Here is a 16,835-nt window from a genome sequence, read left to right as displayed (position 1 = left end):
ACTTCCTTTTTCAATTGAAGAATTCTTAAAAATCCATTGAGCAACAAGAAATCATAGTCTACTATTGCCTTCATGATGTGAATAAATAGTAAGCCATTTAGACTTTTATAAAGAGCATAGGGAATCAGAAAAACTGATTTTCAGCATTCAAGCAGTCAAACTGACCAGGTATTTCTCTGTGGCATTACAACATCATGCAAACCCTTTACCCTGTTTATATTATTTAACGAATTTGTTCAGATTTCCTTCATAATGTTTCTTTTTTTTTCAATACCTTACTCTACCTTGGGAGAAAAAATCTGGAAATTATTTCAGATTATTAGTATGCAGGAAAGAATTGATTAAACTCGCTTTCCACTATTTATTGGAGAAAAAAAGACATGGTTTTAACTTATATCCTCAATTAATTATTATCAACCACTTTCAAAGCTCTTTATGACTTTTTGAAGTAACTGAATAGTGATAATTAAAAAATGAGACCATGGGGTATATTTACTAAAATTCGTATTTTTCCGTTTGAGGTCAAAGTTCAATCACGATTGACATCGAAAGTGTAAAATTGCAACTTTTTGAATTTAGTACGACTATTTTACTAAGCTGTCGTATTCTGCATTTTCGGTTTTACCGATGTCGATGTCATTCGTTTTTTTAGGCAGTGTTTTACGTGAGTGACTTGTAAAACACTGCCGACTTTAATACAATGAATCTCGGCCGGATCTGAGAGATCCGTGCTGGGCTTCATTGTGCACCTTTGTTAAAAATTAAATCAGTGTTAAATTTAATAAAAAAATTGCGTGGGGTCCCTCCTCCTAAGCATAACCAGCCTCGGGCTCTTTGAGCCGGTCCTGGTTGCAAAAATATGGGGGAAAAAATGATAGGGGTTCCCCCATATTTAAACAACCAGCACCAGGCTCTGCGCCTGGTCCTGGTTCCAAAAATACGGGGGACAAAAAGCGTAGGGGTCCCCCGTATTTCTGAAACCAGCACCGGGCTCCACTAGCCAGAAACATAATGCCACAGCCGGGGGACACTTTTATATAGGTCCCGGCGGCCCTGGCATTACATAACCAACTAGTCACCCCTGGCCGGGGTACCCTGGAGGAGTGGGGACCCCTTCAATCAAGGGGTCCCCCCCTCCAGCCACCCAAGGACCAGGGGTGAAGCCCGAGGCTGTCCCCCCATCTAAGGGCTGCGGATGGGAGGCTGATAGCCGTTTTGTAAAAAAATGAATATTGTTTTTAGTAGCAGTACTACAAGTCCCAGCAAGCCTCCCCCGCAAGCTGGTACTTGGAGAACCACAAGTACCAGCATGCAGTGGAAAACCGGGCCCACTGGTACCTGTAGTACTACTACTAAAAAAATACCCCAATAAAAACATAAGACACACACCTTGAAAGTAAAACTTTAATGCATACATCCACACCTCCATATACACATACTTACCTATGTTCACACGAGGGTTAGTCCTCTTCTCCATGTAGAATCCTTGGTGTACCTGTGGAAAAAATTATACTCACAAAATCCAGTGTAGAAGGCTCTTCTTGTAATCCATTTGTAATCCAGGTACTTGGCAAAAAAAAAAAAACGGATACCCGACCTCGCACTGAAAGGGGCCCCATGTTTTCACATGGGACCCCTTTCCCCGAATGCCAGAAACCCCCTCTGACTTATGTCTAAGAGGGTTCCATCAGCCAATCAGGGAGCGCCACATTGTGTCACCCTCCTGATTGGCTGTGTGCTCCTGTAGTGTATGACAGGCAGCACACGGCAATGTTACAATGTAGCGCCTATGCGCTCCATTGTAACCAATGGTGGGAACTTTGTGGTCAGCGGTTGACCGAAAGTAACCTCACCGCTGACCACAAAGTTCCCACCATTGGTTACAATGGAGCGCATAGGCGCTACATTGTAACATTGCCGGGTGCTGCCTGTCATACACTACAGGAGCACACAGCCAATCAGGAGGGTGCCACAATGTGGCGCTCCCTGATTGGCTGATGGAACCCTCTTAGACATAAGTCAGAGGGGGTTTCTGGCATTCAGGGAAAGGGGTCCCATGTGAAAACATGGGGCCCCTTTCAGTGCGAGGTCGGGTATCCGTTTTTTTTTTTTTGCCAAGTACCTGGATTACAAATGGATTACAAGAAGAGCCTTCTACACTGGATTTTGTGAGTATAATTTTTTCCACAGGTACACCATGGATTCTACATGGAGAAGAGGACCGATCCTCGTGTGAACATAGGTAAGTATGTGTGTATGGAGTTGTGGATGTATGCATTAAAGTTTTACTTTCAAGGTGTGTGTCTTATGTTTTTATTGGGGTATTTTTTTAGTAGTAGTACTACAGGTACCAGCGGGCCCGGTTTTCCACCGCATGCTGGTACTTGTGGTTCTCCAAGTACCAGCTTGTGGGGGAGTCTTGCTGGGACTTGTAGTACTGCTACTAAAAACAATATTCATTTTTTTACAAAACGGCTATCAGCCTCCCATCCGCAGCCCTTGGATGGGGGGGGGGGACAGCCTCGGGCTTCACCCCTGGTCCTTGGGTGGCTGGAGAGGGGGAACCCCTTGATTGAAGGGGTCCCCACTCCTCCAGGGTACCCCGGCCAGGGGTGACTAGTTGGTTATGTAATGCCAGGGCCGCCGGGACCTATATAAAAGTGTCCCCCGGCTGTGGCATTATGTTTCTGGCTAGTGGAGCCCGGTGCTGGTTTCAGAAATACGGGGGACCCCTACACTTTTTGTCCCCCGTATTTTTGGAACCAGGACCAGGCGCAGAGCCCCGGTGCTGGTTGTTTAAATATGGGGGAACCCCTATCATTTTTTTTCCCATATTTTTGCAACCAGGACCGGCTCAAAGAGCCCGAGGCTGGTTTTGCTTAGGAGGGGGGAACCCACGCATTTTTTTCCCAAAAAAACAACACTTTCCCATCCCCTTCCCACTAATAAACATGCACGGATCTCATGGATCCGTGCATGCCTATCCGAACACGAGATAAAAAAGCAGGTCTGTTTTTTTTTTTAGCACTTTTTCACGAATTGTATTTCAGCATGGCAGTGTTTGGCTATTGTCGGCAGTGTTTGTGATTTGCACTTTTTAGTAAATTACCGATTTCTACCAAATTGCAGGCGTATTTGACCGATGGTGTATTGATTCGTAATTTTTTCCTAGGACTTCCAAAATATTACGAATGCCCTCATCACTGCTGAGATTTTTGCTTAGTAAATTCCCGACATGAATCTTTGAAGAAAAAACGTCATCTCGGTCAAAATCGGGACCTTAGTAAATATACCCCCTAGTCAATTAACTAGGAAGATTCTGTTTTGCCCTAAACAAACAAAATATCTCTTTTCGTACATAAACAATAACATATACTGTACTAATGTTTTTATTTTTATAGGTTAACAAATTGACATAGCCATTGGTGGTTTGGCCATAGGCATTTCCAGGAGTTTATACAAATATTCCCAAAGATGGAAAAAATAACTAGTTACTGCTTGGGTGCACACAGTAAACTTTTAGTTAGGGATTGTGTGCACCCAAGCAGTGACTACTGTAGTTCTTTTACCGATCTTTTGGAATATTTGTGTATATTTGTTAAACTACTGTAGTTGGCTACATGATTTAAACCTTCATCTATAACCTCATAGCTTGACAAGGTACCCCTAACATTGATATCATTTAAACAATAATCTTGGTGTGGGTTACCCTCCATTTTGGAACTGTGTGTGATTTCCAGGTGTTTTCCAAGGCCAATGTGCAAAGTAACCATTTTTGTAACATTTTTCCAGTCTTACTTATTTTTTTAATTAGGAAAATTGGGGCCATTTCCAGGGCCCTGGACTGGGTAGTTTGGACACACTGGGACTTGGCCTGGCCTATAAAACCCAACATTTGGGTAAGGATCTGTAGCCTACAAGGCACCAGGACAGTATAGTCTTCAAGGCACCTGAGCTACTTCTAAAAAGATCACAGGGCCTGATTCTGATATTTTCTGTGTTGCACAGCAGCTGCGTCTGTGGATGCACTCATTGTGAAAAAAAATGTTAATGCCAGCAGGAGGCATCTGAAGGAAAGAGATGCTTCCAGACAGATTTGCATATCCCATACCTACATCTTAAGACACAGGTGGCTCTATAGGTTGGGCTGCAGTGCAGTCCAAATTTCAAATAGGGGAACTACACCAACTGCCCTAGCTCTGGAGCAACCATAGATTGTAACCATCGGTTGTGATGTTTGCAAGCATTGGCCATCTATTGAGCCAAAGCTTACTCAGACTGGCTACAGGCCAGTTGCAAGGCCAGGAAATCTGCTTCCTACAATGAAGACCGTGGCCTTGCCACTCGCAGAAAACTGGAGCAACACACCTGGTCCCACCTCCTACCTGCAAATGGCAGCAGCATGGCCAGCACCTGTATTGTTCCGAGAAAGCCTCCACTATCTTTAGGGAGGCAGGAAGAACATACATTGTTGTGCACCCCTTTCATCCACTGTAGTTACATCACTTACTGTTTTTTATAATTAATACTGGGAATCATTTTCAAAAATATACCTATTAAATGTAAATGTTATTAATTGCATGTCAAGGCATTTTAGGGTGGGGAATATGTCAAACTATTAAATGTTATTCATTTAATTTTGGGTCTGTATGAGAGCAAGTAAGCCAGTTCATTAAAAGTAAATGTATTTGAGTGTTGGATCTGGATGTTGGAAATAGATTAAATTAAACCAATATTTATAATTTTTTTAAACTAAATGGTTGGATAAAATTATATTTGTTAAATATGAATGCAGTTACTGTTAGTTCTATCTATCTACTGTATATATCTACATCACAACTGATTAAATGTCCGTCACATTAATACAAAATGGTGTCTCTTATGGTGCAGTTGTAGTAAATGCTTATTCACCTGAAAGCTGACTTAAAGATGTGTTTTGACAGAAAACTGTGTTTATCAAGAAAGGACAAAGAGCCTAATTCAGACCTGATCATAGATGTGCGCAATTTAGCACATCTACGATCAGTCTTCAGACATGCGGGGGGGTGCCCAGCACAGGGCTAGTCCACTCTGCATGTTAGGCCCGACCTCTCCCAGCACAAGTACAAAAGCATCGCACAGCGGCAATACTTTTGTACTGGAAGAGCAGCTCCCAGCCAGGCAGCTCCTGTGCGCTGGCAGGGAGCTACTCATTGCTGCCCGGGTCGCAGTGGCTGCGTGTGGTGTCACACAGCCACCGCGGCCCACCCCCCCAATGGTCCGGTCACGCCTGCGTTTCCTGCACCGCACCCCCTAAATGATCACTCTCTGGTTCATATGTGACCAGACAGACAAATATTTAAGTTGCAGATAGTTCAATATTGAATAGCCATGTACAGGTGCATAAATTGTTAAATATTTTATTGCTATGGAGGTCATTCCGAGTTGTTCGCTCGCAAGGCGATTTTAGCAGAGTTGCTCACGCTAAGCCGCCACCTACTGGGAGTGAATCTTAGCATCTTAAAATTGCGAACGAAGTAATCGCAATATTGCGATTACACACCTCGTAGCAGTTTCTGAGTAGCTTCAGACTTACTCGGCATCTGCGATCAGTTCAGTGCTTGTCGTTCCTGGTTTGACGTCACAAACACACCCAGCGTTCGCCCAGACACTCCTCCGTTTCTCCGGCCACTCCTGCGTTTTTTCCGGAAACGGTAGCGTTTTTTCCCACACGACCATAAAACGGCCTGTTTCCGCCCAGTAACACCCATTTCCTGTCAATCACATTACAATCGCCAGACCGATTAAAAAGCCGTGAGTAAAATTACTAAGTGCATAGCAAATTTACTTGGCGCAGTCGCAGTGCGGACATTGCGCATGCGCATTAAGCGGAAAATCGCTGCGATGCGAAGATTTTTACCAAGCGAACAACTCGGAATGAGGGCCTATATACGTATAATTGAGGCAACACTGCCTGCTATTAGTATTCATGTATATTTTGTAGTTGAACTTCGTACCTGTCAAAATGCTTATTCAGGAGTTATTCCAGAGAGCAGGGTATATATGTACATATATCTGCCATTTGTAAGTTACAAGCAGCCTCATTGGGACAAAACCTGCAAAGGGAACGCGTAAAAAAGACTAACCCAATTTCAGACACTGAAGCGAGTGGTGGGGCTCTCTGCGACAACAAACTGAATTATTACGCTGTCCGTCAGGCCAAGCTAAGTATATATGAATATATATATAAATATATATGAATATTTCTCAATAAAACTGTACTTTTTGGGACTAGTGTCTCTTTGTGTATCTCATTAATACCTGTTTATCCAAGGAACCTGTTTCTATCTGAAACAGTGTCCACAGCTAGAATTTTATAGAACTGTCTTGCCACACTTTATTATGAGTTGTAATACCTTATCATACAAAAAATCTCTTTCCTTACCACATCACAGAAAGCCAGGCAAATCTTTCTCCAGATAATTAAATTATGAAATTCAGAGACCCCTATCACATTATGCAAAGCCAGGCAAATGTTTATCCAAATAGTTAAATAATAAAGTTCAAAGAATGTTGATGTCCAGATGCCCAGATTTATCAAATGCATATCTCCATTCTATCACATGCCCAAGGTGCTCTATTGGATTGATTGGACTGGATTGACTGTTGAGGACATTGGATTACACAGACAATGAATTTGCATTTTCTTGTTTTGTTGGAACCAAGTTGAGATGTAGTGTAATTTGTGACATGGAGAAGTTTATGAAACCATCTAAAGAGTAAAAGAGGGCGTGTTGTCCATAACAACCAATAGGATTCTAGCTATCAATTTATAGAATGTACTATAAAAATGATAACTATGTAAAACCTTTTTACTTGCTATGGACAAGACCTATATTTGTTTCCTTTATAAAGTTTGCTACATCTTCCCTGCTGGAAATAACCATAAGAAGATTAATAGACAGTGATTATCCATGGATTTATGTTCTTTGCACAAAAATTGGGCCCTTCTACCTTAATGTACAATGACAGACTAGATTCAGTCCACTGTTGTTATCAGACAGGAGTGTAACCTGTTGTGGTATTCAAGGTTTAATGTAGTGTGCATTCAGATATATTCTTTTGCATACTACTTTTGTAATGCATGGTATCTGATCTACAGTCATTTTCCTTTAACCCAGTGGTTTTCAACTCCAATTCTCAAGTACCTCCAACAGTTCATGTTTTGAGGTATTATGTATGTGGAAGCAAGTGGGATAATTTCTGTCACAGCAAAATAAATGAACTCGCCACTAAATGAGCAAAGAAATGAATATAACATGACCTACAGTATTGGGGGAACTTGAGAATTGGACTTTCGAAGCAATGCTTTAGGGTTTAAGTGGCCATCTCTGACTTCTTTAATTAAGAAAGCTTTTTTGCCTTGAAAACTGTTTCTTATTGGAAGTTTTCATTTTGTATATCATTTTCTGTAAACTGTAGAGATTGTTCTGTGTGACACTCCTAGGAGACCAGTAATTTCTGAAATTCCAAATAAAAGACTATCTGGGACTAACAATCATTCCATTAACAATGAAACTTAGATCACTTTTCTTTCAGATTTTATTGTTTGGCCCAAACAACAACTGAACCTCTTGACAATGGGCCAAATTCAGAGTTGATCGCAGCAGCAAATATGTTAGCAGCTGGGCAAAACCATGTGCACTGCAGGGGGGGTGGCAGATATAACATGTGCAGAGAGTGTTAGATTTGGGTTGGGTCTGTTGAAACTGAAATCTAAATTGCAGTGTAAAAATAAAGCAACCGGTATTTACCCTGCACAGAAATAAAATAACCCACCCAAATTTAGCTCTCTCTGCAAATGTTATATCTGCCACACCTGCAGTGCATATGGTTTTGCCCAACTGCTAACAAATTTGCTGCTGCGATCAGATCTGAATTGCCCACAATGTCTGCATGCTTTTATGCATTAAGCTGCTGCCACATGGTTGGCTAAGTAGATATTTGCATTAACAAGCATATGGACAGGTGGGAAGAAAAATATGAGCACATGTGCTGAAAAAGTTCCCATTTCTTAACTTAGAACTGCTTAAGTCTGAAATGTCCAATCTCTGAAAAAAAGTAAAGTACCTTTACAGCCTGTCAGAGCAAACATTGCTATATAAGTCTTTATACAATAGGAATACATATTGAGATAGTCCCAAGATGGTTTTGCACAATCTAGTGCATGCAATGATGTTACTGAGACCCTTCTCTGTCAGCCCATAAGATGGATAAATAGCAAGAAAATAGTAAGATTGTTTAGGCTTGTTCTAGTAGACCACATAATGAGTGATTTCATATAGAATCATATTAGCTAGCTGTGATGGCATTGAATCTGGGATAGTATCTTCTCAGAGGATGGCATGCTGTAATGTGAAGACTTCCCTCCAGAGGCGTAACTAAGGGGGATCGAGCAGAGCACGTGCCCTGGGCATTGTGGCAGGCCCAGCAGAAAGGGGGCGCCGCAGGCCAGGACATTGTACCTGCTCACCCGCCCGCCTCCGTCAATGTGCTGCTGATGCTAGGTGCCTGCTCTGTGATAATGAGCAGCAGCAGCAGAGAGAAACCTGTTGACAGTGGAGGTCAGAGGAGCATGTGCTGAGCCCAGATTGGTGGAGCCCAGCATATGCTCATCTGACCTGAGTAGGGGGCAGGGCTACAGCGGCATCTTCTACAGCTCTTCTCCTGGGCCCTGCCTGGCAGTGTGGAAGAGGAGGGAGCAGTTGCTGGAGGAGGCTACAAGTCATCAAGGAGAGGGCACCTCTGTCTGTGTGTGTGTGAGACCCTGACTGCATATGTCTCCATGTCCATCTCCCCCCACCAGTGTGTGTGTCACCATCTCCCCCTCACCCCATCAGCAGCGTGTGTCTTCATGTCTCCCTCCCAACACCAGAGTGTCTCCATGCCCCCCTACTCCCTATCAGCAGTGTGTGTGTCTCTCCAAGTCCCTCTTCCCCCACCAGTGTGTCTCCATGCCCCCCTCCCCATCAGCAATGTGTCTCTCCAAGTCCCTCTTCCCCCACCAGTGTGTCTCCATGCCCCCCTCCCCATCAGCAATGTGTGTCTTCATATCCCCCTCCCCACACCAGTGTGTCTCCATGCCCCCCTACCCCCATCAGCAGTGTGTGTGTGTCTTGTGTCCATGTCCCTCTCCCCCCACCAGTGTGTGTCTCCATGTCCCCCTCCCTCCATCAGCAGTGTGTGTCTTCATGTCCCCCTCCCCACACCAGAGTGTCTCCATGCTCCCCTACCCCCATCAGGTGTTTGTGTCTCCATGTCCCTCTCTCCCCACCAGTGTGTGTCTCCATGTCCCCCCCTTCAGCAGTGTGTGCCTCCATGTCCCCCTACCCCCCCTCAGTAGTGTGTGTGTCTCCATGTCCCTCTCCCCCCACCAGTGTGTGTCTCCATGTCCCCCGCCCCCCATCAGCAGTGTGTCTTCATGTCCCCCTCCCCACACCAGTGTGTCTCCATGCCCCCCTACCCCCATCAGCAGTGTATGTGTGTGTGTGTGTCCATGTCCCTCTCCCCCCACCAATGTGTGTCTCCATGTCCCCCTCCCCCATCAGCAGTGTGTCTTCGTGTCCCCTCCCCACACCAGTGTGTCTCCATGCCCCCCTACCCCCCATCAGCTGTGTGTGTGTGTGTGTGTGTGTGTGTGTGTGTGCGTATGTATGTATGTATGTATGTATGAGTGTCTCCTTGTCCCTCTCCCCCCACCAGTGCATGTCTCTATGTTCCCTCTCCCCATCAGCAGTGTGTGTCTTCATGTCCCCTCCCCACACCATTGTGTCTCCATGCCCCCCTACCCCCATCAGCTGTGTGTGTGTGCGTATGTATGTATGTATGAGTGTCTCCTTGTCCCTCTCTCCCCACCAGTACATGTCTCTATGTTCCCTCTCCCCATCAGCAGTGTGTGTCTTCATGTCCCCTCTCCACACCAGTGTGTCTCCATGCCCCCCTACCCCCCATCAGCAGTGTGTGTGTGTGTGTGTGTGTGTGTGCTTATGTGTGTGTCTCTCCTTGTCCCTCTCCCCACACCAGTGTGTGTCTCCATGTCCCCCCATCAGCAGTGTGTGTCTTCATGCCCCCTCCCCACACCAGTGTGTCTCCATGCCTCCCTACCCCAGTCAGCAGTGTGTTTGTGTGTCTCCATGTCCCTCTCCCCCCACCTGTGTGTCTCCATGTCCCCCTCCCCCATTAGCAGTGTGTCTTCATGTCCCCCTCCCCACACCAGTGTGTCTCCATGCCCCCCTACCCTCCATCAGCAGTGTGTGTGTCTCCATGTCCCTCTCCCCCACCAGTGTGTGTCTCCATGCCCCCTTCCTCCCTATCATCAGTGTGTGTATTCATGTCCCCCTCCCCACACTAGTGTGTCTCCATGCACCCCTACCCCACATCAGCAGTGTGTGTGTCTCCATGTTCCCCTCCCTCCGCCAGTATCTCGCCATGCCCCCACCAGCAGTGTGTGAATCCATGTCCCTCTCCCCCTCCAGTGTGTGTCTCTATGCCCTACATCCCCCCCCCACCAGTGTGTCTCCATACCCCCTCCACCCACCAGCAGTGTGAGTATCTCCATTCAACATCGCAGGGGGGCTCCTCTGCCACATTGCAATGTTAATTGCATATGTACTAACATATGCGATTAGCATCGCTGCGGTAGGCGGCGAGGGGCTGCAATGTATTTTAATATATCCCACCCTCTCTGTCAGAATGGCAGCACAGGGCACGCAGGTGCAGTGCAGTCTCCCTGACAGCAGCAGTATGGGCTCCCAGTGCATGTGACACACACAGAGACACAAAGTGTGATGGCGTGTGCTGAATGACGACGCAGGGGGAGGTGATGGTGTGATGAATGACAACGCAGGGGGAGGTGATGGTATCCTGAGAGACATCGCAGGAGGAGGTGATGGTGTGGCTGAGAGATGATGCAGGGATGGTGAGGGTTTGACTGAAAGATGACACGAGAGGGAGATGATGGTGTGGTGAGAGACACAGGGGGCAGGATGTGACACAGAGGACAGGGTGTGAGTCTTGTTGAACCACTGTTGCATGATGCTGACCTGGTTAATATTCCTACACAAACAGGCATCTTCTGGATGATGGGATCTCCTACATTAATAGTGATTACCGACTGAAGATGCCGTCTGCCTCAGAGGATACAGTTCTTCAGAAGTCCATATTGTGAGAAACCATCATACAGGTAAGGTGCATGTTGAATTTTTTCTTTTTTCTTTTTTTTAGGTGGGGAGGAGGCGCCATTCCTAATCTTGCCCTGGGCCCCAAAAACCCTAGTTATGCCTCTGCTTCCCTCAGAGCTGGGTTGTATGACAGTGAGTGGTACTCTGGACGTGATGTGTGGCAATTTAAGATAGAAAATGCATGACACCAGCTGGTGTCTTACAGGATCACTGGAGCAAGCTCTTCAAGCAGTTGATTTAGGTGTGTTCAGTGGCATAACTAGGGGTCTGCAGCCACTGCGAGCACTTCGAGGCACACAGGGCTGTGGGGCGCCCTAGTCGCCACTGTTTTCTGCTGGGAAGGAGGGACACGGAGGGCACAGCGCGCGCCTCTCCTGTGTGTCCCTCCTTCGTCTCCGGCGGCCTCGGCGTGTCTGTTTAATGAAGTGTCCATTCGTGAGCTCTGATTGGCTCAGGAACCAGGCACTGTTCTGCAGTGATTTCTGTTCTGCAATGATTTAATACTGGGGACATGTCCAATCACATTGGATGATTCAACATACATGTACTGTATGGGAGATTTAAAGTTCTGGGTCAAGTCTATCATTGAGTAAAAACTGAAGGCTGCAGATGTACTTGAAGGTGCATTCTTCAACCTGGGCAATGCTGGGTATCCATGCCAGTATATATGGGATGCAGTTAATTTGCCAGATGTCGGCATCACGGTGGTTAGAATACCGATGCCAGAATACCGACAGCCGGCAATGCCGACAGTTTGAATCCCTGCTCACAGGGGCTATTCCCACTCGTGTGTGTCAATGATACCCATAGAGTGGGGATAGATTCTGTGTCGAATGCAGCGAGTCACCGAGTCCACAAGGGGACTCTTTGCGCTTGCCCCGCTGCCGGCATACTGGCGGCCGGGATGCCGCTGTTGGTATACTGAAGGAAGGCACATCATACTGATCCCATATATATATATATCCACCAAGCCACACAGTGCAAATCTGCAGAGTCATGTACGGCATTTTGGTTAGAGGAACATCTCCTTAACCAGCTACAAAGAGGTACAGTATAAGAGGGCATTTTGGACTAATATAAAAATCTGTTATTCCAGGTACGTTATTTAGTTCAGTAATATAATTGAATTTTAAAAACTATGTTTAGCTTTACTTTTCTGTTATACTATATAATACCTTTGTTGCAGCATCAAAGCAGATGAATCCCATGCTAAAGTCAATGGTGAGGCCCATAAGATGACTTTCTATTACACAGGCATAGGTCTTGCACTGGAAATATAGAATAACAGTATTAGTGGTGACCAATGTATTGTACATCGAAAAGGTAAGGAATATAATAATTAAGTTCAAGTGCTGTAAAGAAATAATTTTGATTTTTTTAAAATAATAGATGACATACATTAGATACTATACCAACAAACATTTGATAACATGTTAAGTTAAAATAATATAAATAATATCTGATACCATAAGTAAAAGCACAAAAATAAAATGAACTACTGTAAATACTTTATGTGCACAATGAAAGTTAATAAAATTATTTTTTTTTTTTTTTAAAGTGTTGCATTACCTTATATTTACTGTATCTATCTACAAATCAAGTAGATGGTCAGGAATATAGAAGCTGTGTTAACACATATGAACTATAATATATGGATTTGCTACTTCTAAAACATATCTCTATTGCAAAGTAGTGTATAAAAATATTTTATTTGAAGACAAGACTGAGCAGTCACATTTTATATATGCTTAGGGTAGGACTGACTTTGTGGGTGGCCAGATATGTCTCCAGTGGCCCTCACTGCCTCACTGCTAGTCATAAGACTATGCATGGTCCAGATCTGGATTAAGACCTCATTGGCCCTAGGTAATATATTGGTTTAGGGCCATCATCCCTATCATGCAAAGGCTACCATCCTAGACAAACTTTAGCTGGAGGTGAAGCTTAAAAAAATCCTCCCTCCCATTACAGAAACAAAAAATAAATCATTACAAAGAAAATGAAACCATAACGAAACACAACACATAGTGGTATTTTTAGCAAAGTAGGTGATAATTAACATTTTCTATCTGAGATTGCAAAACAAAACATTCCATCTTTGAGACTGCCATGCAATACTGGGGGTCATTCCGAGTTGTTCGCTCGTTGCCGATTTTCGCTATACTGCGATTAGTCGCTTACTGCGCATGCGCAAGGTTCGCAGAGCGCATGCGCTTAGTTATTTTACACAAAAGTTAGGTATTTTACTCACGGCACAACAAAGCTTTTTCATCGTTCTGGTGATCGTAGTGTGATTGACAGGAAGTGGGTGTTTCTGGGCGGAAACTGGCCGTTTTCTGGGAGTGTGCGAAAAAACGCTGGCGTTTCTGGGAAAAACGCGGGAGTGTCTGGGCGAACGCTGGGTGTGTTTGTGACGTCAAACCAGGAACGAAACTGACTGAACTGATCGCAATGTAGGAGTAAGTCTCGAGCTACTCAGAAACTGCTAAGAAATTTCCATTCGCAATTCTGCTAATCTTTCGTTCGCAATTCTGCTATGCTAAGATACACTCCCAGAGGGCAGCGGCTTAGCGTGTGCAATGCTGCTAATAGCAGCTAGCGAGCGAACAACTCGGAATGAGGGCCACTGTACAATACAATTGAGATCATTTTTGTGACTGCAAAACAAAACACATAGGGGGTCATTCTGAGTTGATCGCTCGCTAGCTGTTTTTAGCAGTCGTGCAAATGCTAAGCCGCCGCCCTCTGGGAGTGTATTTTAGCTTAGCAGAAGTGCGAAAGAAAGGATCGCAGAGTGACTTCCAAAAATAATTGTGCAGTTTCAGAGTAGCTTCAGACCTACTCCTAGCTTGCGATCACTTCAGACTATTCAGTTCCGGATTTGACGTCACAAACACGCCCTGTGTTCTCCCAGTCACGCCTGCATTTTTCCTGGCACGCCTGCATTTTTTCAAACACTCCCTGAAAACGGTCAGTTGACACCCAGAAACGCCCCTTTCCTGTCAATCACTCTGCGGCTGCCATTGCGACTGAAAAGCTTTGCTAGACCTTGTGTAAAAATACTTCGGCCGTTGTGAAAGTACGTTGCGCGTGCGCACTGCTCCGCATACGCATGCGCAGAAGTGCCGCTTTTTCACTTAATCGCTGTGCAGCGAACATTTTTATCTAGTGATCAACTCGGAATGACCCCCATAATTCCTATGACCACCAGACAATGAGATAATTTTTTTGTTTGCCAAACAAAACATGCGATTTATGTAACCGCCAGACAATGCTAAGAGCATTTTTGTGGCATTTTATGACATCCTACATACATTACAAAGGGCATTTTTGTGACCCAATCACGATACAGAGTGCCCATTAAAGGGATTCACATTCTGGAGCTAGGTAAATCTCACTATATGGCAGCCCCCATAAAAATCTATAGAGGTTGCTATTTCAATCAGAAAAGGGAGAACCAATTTTCTAAAATATCTGCTATAGAAGCTCTGTCATACAACCTGAGATTGCTTAAAATTGTGGTAATCCCCGGAGACCAGTCGCATCTATTTTAGAAAATGGCGCCCAGCGTCTCAGACAGGGAGTGAGGGAGAGCGCGAGGCAGCTCCAGGGAGGGAACACCAGCAGTAGATGCTGCCCAGAGCTGTGGGAGGAGCTACAGGTCAAGCACCTTTTCCCCTATGCTGGTCCGAACCACTGGGTACTATGGAGCCTTATTAAAGTGGATATTTTACTATCCGACCTGTGCTCCCATGCCCTGGTGGATATAGTGGGGTCCCGCCTCTGTCACAGTAGCCACACCAGCGTCGCGGTCCATTTCCTTAAACTGCTACCGGAATGCGATTTAATGGTGGGTCCTGCCTGAGGGACACTCTCACCTCCTCCCTTAGTAGCAGCCACGCGATCCAGGAGAGCGTCTGCGTGGTGTGCATAGGAACCGAAATGCCTCCGCCACAAGTACTTGGGAACAGAGCCAGCGGGAGTATGTAACGCCGCTGGGGAGGTGATGGAGCTGCTGCACAGTATGTCACACTGACATATGAAGTACTGCAGCCCTTGAAGTCTTCTAAAAAGCTTTTTCAGTGCTGCCTAGTGCAGCCCCCCTGTTAAGTGACCTGCTTCATGCAGGCACCAACTCTAAAACTGAGCTCACAGTGCCTGGAGGCGGGGTTATAGAGGAGGCCCTGCAATGCATTCTGGGACAGTCTAAAGCTTTAGCCTGTTGGTGCCTCTGGATCAAGATCCGTCTCTACACCCCAATGTATTCCCTGTGGAACACAGTGTACCCCGCTGCAGAAATAACAGTTTTTGGGCAATGTGATCTAAAAATGTGTCCATGCAGGGCTGCCAAGAGAAATCCTGGGCCCTGGTACAGCAACTTCCGCCCCCCCCCCCCCCGTGCAAAAGGGTGTGACCACAGCATGTTGGGGGCATGGTCACACCTCTTTGGGGCATATCTAGCAAATGAGAAGCACCCACTCACTGGAGCATGGCATGCCTCACAGCCAGGGTAGTAGAGAGCCTGGCTGGGCCCAGGTACTTTTCAGGGGGCATAGCCTTATCACAGGAGATGTGAACCTGGGCCCCCACTGGACCCCTCTATCAGATCTGGGCCCAGGTAATTTGTACCCTCTCCCCCCCTCTCTCGGCACCACCGTGTCCATGACCTTAGTTAAATTATATGAGGGGGAGGAGTGTAAGTTTGACGGAGGAGTTTGAAGAGTGGGAGGGGATGTAAGGTCTTGGCAAAGGGGGATGCCAAGCACTGAGCAGGAGGTCATGCCTGTTAAATTTGTACAGGTCTCCATAATTCCTGCTAGCAGCTCTCGAGCCCAGATAGTCTGTCAGTTTAACTTTAAAGCAGACCTAGCAACTGCTGATACTGTACACTCACTGCCACTTCCCACAAGTGCATACCTTCTCTATAGTTAAATTGACTGGGCATGCACTCGCCCACCCTAGCATATGAAACAGCCTTGCTGAGCTCTTGGCGCACTGTGTTAGGTCTTCTCCATGATTTCCAGCGGCATATCAGATTATTGGCACTATACTACACTATTTAAGCAGTCTGTACAGAATAGAAGTTTTCCTGCTGGAGCAGACTGTAGCAGATACAAACTGTCGTCTGAGAACACAAAGACGCCTCCTCACAGCTTTGCAGATCCAAGTACTGCATCCAAAGATGTAGCATTGAATCACTATCACAGCCATCAGTAGCAATAGACGAAGCCCTTGAGCATCTGTGTGAGCCTCAGCTTACTCAGAATGACCGGCTAAACTGCTCAGCCAGGGACAGGAAGTCTGCATTGGAAAAATGGGGTGACTCCTACAAAAAAATGCTTCTCTGCACAGCCCTCGTAACAGACATGCTGTGGCTTGACGTCATGACGTCTCTCCCATAGATCTGAGTAGAGGAGCGGTGCCGGCGGAGGTCTGCAGCGGTCGGGAATCAGGAGCGGGTAAAGTAAGTATTAATTTTTTTTTTCTTTCAGCGGTGCTACTCTACAGGGGGCACAAATGGGGGCGTAACTGACCACACCCCTGTAGGAAGCCACACCTATTTTTTTTGCCTGGGGCTCCACAAGGGCTAGAACCGGCCCTGCTTGTATGCAAACC

General features: G+C 45.7%; 1 protein-coding gene across 1 annotated transcript in view; it reads right to left on the bottom strand.

Moving 5' to 3' along the window:
- The window catches only part of SNTG1 (syntrophin gamma 1), a 1,036,287-nt gene that overhangs the window by 24,366 nt on the left and 995,086 nt on the right, over nt 1-16,835 (bottom strand). Inside the window, exon 20 of the mRNA XM_063923704.1 lies at nt 12,395-12,487. Coding sequence (XP_063779774.1) covers nt 12,395-12,487 — 93 coding nt within the window. The remainder of the gene's footprint in view (nt 1-12,394; nt 12,488-16,835) is intronic.

The sequence above is a fragment of the Pseudophryne corroboree genome, chromosome 5 (genome assembly GCF_028390025.1).
Source record: "Pseudophryne corroboree isolate aPseCor3 chromosome 5, aPseCor3.hap2, whole genome shotgun sequence".
Lineage (NCBI taxonomy): Eukaryota > Metazoa > Chordata > Amphibia > Anura > Myobatrachidae > Pseudophryne > Pseudophryne corroboree.
The sequence above is the reverse complement of the archived record's forward strand: the minus strand, read 5'-3'. Positions and strand labels throughout refer to the sequence as shown.